This window comes from Haplochromis burtoni, unplaced genomic scaffold, assembly GCF_018398535.1.
Source record: "Haplochromis burtoni strain Fernald_Lab_line unplaced genomic scaffold, NCSU_Asbu1 Contig_653, whole genome shotgun sequence".
NCBI lineage: Eukaryota > Metazoa > Chordata > Actinopteri > Cichliformes > Cichlidae > Haplochromis > Haplochromis burtoni.
The window spans coordinates 179,681-186,383 of record NW_024583014.1 but is presented as its reverse complement, the minus strand read 5'-3'; the positions used below and the strand labels follow the sequence as shown (position 1 = coordinate 186,383).

Here is a 6,703-nt window from a genome sequence, read left to right as displayed (position 1 = left end):
CCACCCCTTCCTGCATGTTGTCCATTGATCTATACCAGGATATATATCAAAATATACCAGGAGTACGACGGTTTTCATCCCACTTTGAATAACCGTACCTTATAGGGAAAAGAGTGTGCCTTTTTTAATTCTTAAATTAGACCTATATATGTGTGTGTGTGTGTGTGTGTGTGTGTATGTATATATATATGTATGTCCAAACGCAGAAGTTGCAGCAAGCTACAGTAACACCAGAGGGAGATATTTTATTTCAAGCCAACATGAAAATAATCAAGGGAAGGTGTTTAAGCAGACATTATTATTAAACACAGTTACATATATATACATATTAGCCACCTATCTTAATCATTTCTTACAATTAACAACTCTGGAATATACTTCATATTATCTCCCCCTGCTGGTAATGCAACCTCTGCATGTGTTGCCATTTCACATTTTGGAGAGTCAAATCGTGAAATAGACTAGCATGTCTAGTTGTCTAGTAAACGCTTTGCTGTGATACTAGGTTGTACATATATATATATATATATATATATATAGTCTGGAGCATTCAAGTATGTGTTGACAGAAAACATATTAGCCATGATTACAAGGAATCAACTGTTTCTGCCCATCAGTCTGGGAAGGCCATTTCCAAACAATGTGATGTCCATGATTCTTAAGTGATCCAACATTAGACCACATAATGATCAGAGAAATTATAAAAAGCCAGATAGCTACAACAGTCCTCTGCTAGTATATTAAATACTAAAATTCATGATAGTACAACTGAAATTATCTCTCAAAACTGAACATGACAGCATGGCTTAGGTTGCAAAATTGCAACTGAAGAAGTCACAAAACTTCTGGAACAATGTCCTTTAGATAGACAGGACCAATGTGGAGATGGGATTGTGATAGTAGGCTCAAATGTGAAGCAGTCTCCCTAACAGCTTAACCTTAGGCAAAACTGGGTCATGCAACAGGACAATTAACCTAGGCACACCAGCAAATCTACATCAGAATGAAAAAAAAAATCCAGACCAAGTGTTTGTGGTGGGATGTCAAGAGACTTGTGCATAAGCAAATGTCCATTAACCTCAATGAACTGAAGCAACATTGTAAAGAAGAGTGGGCCAAAAGTGATGAAGAGTCATGAAGTCGTACATAAAGCAGTTACATCAAGTTATTCCTGTGGAAAATGGTTCTACAAGCTACTGAGTCACAGTGTATACTTTTAAAAAAAAAAAAATTTCCACACACTGCTTCTTTAACTTTGTTTTTAACAACTAAAAAATCACTCGGTGCAAGATGCCATGTACTGTAGTTCATCTAAGGTTGTATTTTATTTAATCTGGTAAAAACCAGATAATTGTGATTTTTTTTTCATGTATAACCTTAGAATTAAAGAGGGTATACTTCCCTTTGATTGTATAAACGTTTTTTGTTTTTTTTTTCTTTTGACAACATGTGGACAGGTTGCATGCAACTTTTTCCTTAAACCAGTGTTTCCCAACATTTTGGAGCCACGCCACATATTTCACATTATAAAAATCACACGGCACACCACCAAACAAAAATGTCACAGAAAGCACATTGATATTTTTCCGCGCACCAAATATAGGAAAATTTGCTCATCTGGGTAGGAATTTTTTCCAGGATCCAGGTCAGATTGACTACTTTTTCTTTTCAAATATTTCTCTATTGCTATTATGTGCTGCGTTGTCTCACTCACAGCATGATTATTATGTCATTTATTCTTCGTCTTCTACTATTTTACTGTCAGTTGGCAACCAATTTAATTAGAGCAGATAGTTGTATTGCCCTCTATTTGAAGAGAATGTAATTGTTCTGCCCGTTACTCAGGTGGAACCAGTTAATCATCCACGGCACACCTGATCATTTTTCACAGCACACCCATGTGCCGCGGCACAGTGGTTGGGAAACACTGCCTTAAACCCAAGTATGAACAGCACTTATTGGAGATGCATGATGTAGCGAAAAAAAATATTTCTTAAAGAAAGTCAACCAAATGCCAAATATGGGTACTCACATCAACTGCATCTGGTAAGAAGTTCCCATCAACATGAGGCATAAAGGGAAGACTTAATAGTGACGATTGAGTGAGAACCTCAAATTGCTTGGTTGAGACTTTTTGAGGATCAGCCTGCTGCAGACAAACTTCTAGACGAGCTGCAGGAGATGAGGGACAATCCACCAGTTTTGCCAGCATAAGAGACCTAAATATTGAAAAAGAATAAAATAAGGAAGAACTCATAGAACCAAACTTTTATTCAATGCAATATGATCTCACAGACAGTATGAAAGACAAATGTAGATTTTGGAACTGAATATTGAAGTCAAAAATCATGTTTTTTCTTTGTAGTAGATAAATATATATAACTGAATGAAAATATATCCCCACACACACACACACACACACACACACACACACACACACACACACACACACACACACACACACATTATTATTTATTTTTTACTGTGATCAAAGCCTTTCTTGACAAAAATAATATATGTTTTTATCTATTGCAAAGCCACAGTGTGTTCTTGTTAGTCTGTTAATCTGATTGCTAAGAATTGTTAAAATTAAACGTGTCAGTATACAGAAAGACTACTGTGTGTAAGTATCTTCAAATTTGGCAGATCCTTGTAAACTTAGCTGCAGCCTGGGACAACAGCCAAGCCCTCACTCTAGTAGGATATTTTTAACTGTGTGGGATCACCACAGCCATTGACCTGAAGCACAAAACTAAACACCTCGATACCTGGTTAGTATAAGACTGCAATGAAAAACACCATTTGTGTGCTAGCCAACACTTCAGAATTAGCTATAGCCACTGCTGTGTATTCTTTTTACACTAAACTCTGGAGGGTAGTATCAGAAATAATATCAGACTATCAGGATGTGTTAATATTTGTAAGTAATATCAGTTTCAATATTGGTATTGATAAAATCCTAACGGTACCTATATGGACAGAGGATGAATGGTAAAATGGTAAATGGCCTGTATTTATATAGCACTTTACTAGTCCCTAAGGACCCCAAAGCGCTTTACATATCCAGTCATCCACCCATTCACACACTGGTGATGGCAAGCTACGTTGTAGCCACAGCCACCCTGGGGCGCACTGACAGAGGCGAGGCTGCCGGACACCGGCGCCACCGGGCCCCCTGACCACCACCAGTAGGCAACGGGTGAAGTGTCTTGCCCAAGGACACAACGACCGAGACTGACCAAGCTGGGGCTCGAACCGGCAACCTTCCGATTACAAGGAGAACTCCTAACTCTTGAGCCACGATCGCCCCGTGAATGAGAATGTCAACCTATTGTTGGAGCTAAAGGCAAAGTCATCAGGTTTCAGCCTCTGGAAATCTTTAGACTTTTTAATACACTTGTCATTTTGTCAGTCTAGATACAAGGGTTAAGTCAACCAACTTGGCTCAAGACAAAGATGATAAAAAAATGTACACTACCTGTCCCAGGCCTCAGTCTGACTAATTGTGCCCCAGTATGCATTGGGGGAGCCACTCTGCATCACAGCCCTTTGAAAAAGATCCTGGCTGCCCGGCGAGAGCAGCTGGAAGCCAACAGATGCAGACCCAGCACTTTCTCCGAACAGAGTAACCTGGAAACAATGCCAAATTAAAATTGTTTCAACATGTGAAAAACCTTTCTAGAATTAAGTCATTTACCTTAGAAGGATCACCACCAAAAGCTGCAATATTTTTTGCAACCCATTTAAGAGCCAGGCGTTGGTCCAAAAGGCCTGCATTACCCTGGATATTTGTGTTGTCGGGAAGAGACAGGAAACCAAACGCTCCCAATCTGTTATTGATGACCACAACAATAAGGCATACTGACAATGTATGACTGAAGCTAAATCACAATATTGCTTACTCTTATTATTCTAAAAAGAATATCACCCAGATTTGTCATACTCAATTTTATTTTCTTGTATAAAAGTGTAGAGTTTCTAGTTACATATAATAACTATATTTAATTACTATTAGTATTTATTACCTCTTACCTGTAATTCATTGATACCACAACAACACTTTCAGATTTACTCAGGAAACGGCCGTCGTAAATGTCCAATGACGATGTTCCTGAGATGAACCCACCACCATGAATCCAGACAAAGACAGGGGCAAGTGGTGCAGGCTGCGTTTTGTTGAAACGTGGCGACCAGACATTGAGGTACAGACAGTCCTCACTCAGAGGAGTGTTTGGGTTCCACATTTCTACACCTTTGAACCCTGGAAAGAATTTTGTTAGATAACAGCAGTAGTATAATTATATAATTTTAAAGAGCCTGATTGGGACAACATTACTGCAATCTACAAGTTCAAATTAATTTATTCATTGGTCCATTTCATTTTATTAGCTTGAAGAAAAATTAACTTGAATTTACCATTAATGTACTGTGTACAGTTGTATGGTTGTTTTTACCTAAAATGAGAATCACTGACAACAACCTGATAACAGTGAGTTAGGTTCATTTCTATCTCTGATGTCATATCTAAATTAAGTGAGTGTGCTTATTACATTGATATATGTCTGGTATCCATTGCAGTAGTTCAACAATCTCCGACAGGTGGCTTCATCTATAAATACAGCCAGCCCAACCGCAGTAATTCTCTTGAGTGAGGGGAAAGGCATTTGAAAACTTTGACTCGTGTATTCGTGTTAAGGAATATATGAAAGTGTAATGTGTAAGAGATACATTCTTTATCAGTCTAGAAAATAATAATACAAAAAAAAAATTGCTTAACATTTATGGGTCATGTCCAAGATTTACTTTTTGCAATTAAAAAAAGTGTTTATTTGGGAAAGGGAATGCATACACTACGAATGAGATCATGTTTCCTAACTGCCACTCCCCACTAAAGCATTACTCTGAAATGAATACAGTGCAAAAAAAAAACTCTGCATGACAAAACTGTCTGAGAGCAAAATACTACCCTTTATAAGCTAGTGTTTAGGTAACATAAAATGTTTTTTAAACAACAGTCTAAAGTGGATTGCAATCCTAACTCTGTCTCTCTCTAAAAAGAAAAAAAATGAAGATTCCTTATCAGTCAAACAAGTGATGAATTAGTGCTATCAGGTATGATAAATATTTTTGCAGGTTTTATTTTTAAACAAATTATAAAATAATATTATTAATTTATTTATAGTAATGTAATTCTCTGCTTATTGTTTAGATAAAACATCGGTACATAACATATAAATAACAGCAATGTGAAATATGTTGAAAATATTTATTTAATACTATGTTTGGATTTTGTTTAGTCCTTTGAATATTTCATATTATGTAGTGGCTATATGTATGTAAGTGTACAGATATGCACTATCCATTGCACAGTCTGTGCATGCATTGTGCCCAGTTGTGTTAATGTGAGTCCTACCAGGAAAGGCTGTATCAGGCATCTGGTAGCAGGAATTTGGAAAGTTGGTAGCATCCTTCACACCATCCCATTTCTCTACTGGCTCTGGCGCTCTGAATCTTAATTTCCCAACAGGTGGTTTTCCATAGGGAATTCCAAGAAAGGCTCTAACATCCGAACCCAGCACAGAAAGCAATTTCCCTTGAATTTTCCCATCGCTTGTACTGATCATAAGGTCATCTTGAGTGCCAAGTGATAATGTCAGAAAATTAAGCAATATAACAAGAAGTACACACTGAGAGTTTGCAGCCATGGAAAATCCTGAGGATAGAAAAATAAAGGCATATTACACTACAATATGGCCCTAACTTTAACTTTTTAAGTGCAATAAGCATTGTAGTATAAGTAAGACTTTGTAGACACTAAAAAAACCAAAAAAAACACATGCAGATAAACACACCAGCATTCCGGATACTATTGAAGCATGCCTTTGTTAACTAAAATAGCTTGTCTTCAGGTCATAGAAAGTTTAGGGTGGGTCGATGTGTGTGGATATATTGCGCAGAGACCGTGGGTGTGTATGTGCGTGTGCATGTGTGTGTGTGCGCGCGCACGTGTGTGAAAGAGAGAGAGAAAGAGAGGGAGAGCGAGAGAGGGGATCATTCCCGCTATCAGAGTGTCACTTTAAAAGTATCTTTAATCCTCGGATATTCACAAATACTGAAGCTGTTGGCGAGTATAAAAAGTGCAAGTAACTGCACGCACGCAGATCACGTGTGAAGCCGCCTTACTTTGAAAAGGCACAGACTAATCGAGGTTAGAGTGAAAATCGCGCAAGGCTGGTTCGATGCGCGCAATGGGGACACAAGCGCTCATGCAGAGATTATTATAAATGACTGCAAGAATTAAATCCGCCAGTTCCAGTTTATAAAAGCTTTAGTGATGTCTTACCTTGTCAGCTAGCAGTTTGTGTCTGTCTGGAGTGAGTGAGGAGGGCACGGTACTGTTAGGATGAAAACATGGACAACCTCTGTCCAGTGATCCCTGGGCCGGCCCAGTGCACCACCCACTACTACTGCTGCTTGTACTACTTGTATTTTATATAATACAACACAATATTACCTGTCCCTGAATACAATTAATAATAGTAAAAGACAAAAACATTGCCATCCATATTATGAATGATAATAAAGACTGAGTGAAGAGCAAAATTTCGTGAATAAAGTCTTCAGTTTTATTATCTTTACAATACATTTTCTTGAAGAGGAAAAGGAAAGTTTGATTTGCAGTATTATGATTGTAACGATTTGT

At 37.8% G+C, this 6,703-nt stretch overlaps 1 protein-coding gene across 2 annotated transcripts in view; it reads right to left on the bottom strand.

The window, feature by feature from the left end:
- The window catches only part of LOC102309198 (cholinesterase), a 16,729-nt gene extending 10,275 nt beyond the window's left edge, over nt 1–6,454 (bottom strand). The window contains exons 1-6 of one of the 2 annotated variants that reach the window (XM_005949320.2): nt 6,344–6,454; nt 5,414–5,713; nt 4,033–4,261; nt 3,698–3,830; nt 3,479–3,630; nt 2,033–2,219 (exon numbers count right to left, since the gene is read on the bottom strand). In XM_005949320.2, coding sequence (XP_005949382.1) covers nt 2,033–2,219; nt 3,479–3,630; nt 3,698–3,830; nt 4,033–4,261; nt 5,414–5,705 — 993 coding nt within the window. In that variant the 5' untranslated portion in view covers nt 5,706–5,713; nt 6,344–6,454. Of the gene's footprint in view, nt 1–2,032; nt 2,220–3,478; nt 3,631–3,697; nt 3,831–4,032; nt 4,262–5,413; nt 5,714–5,852; nt 5,931–6,343 lie in introns of those variants that run through there. The other variant, XM_042215066.1, reaches the window with a different exon arrangement.
- Nucleotides 6,455–6,703: the final 249 nt, after the last annotated feature.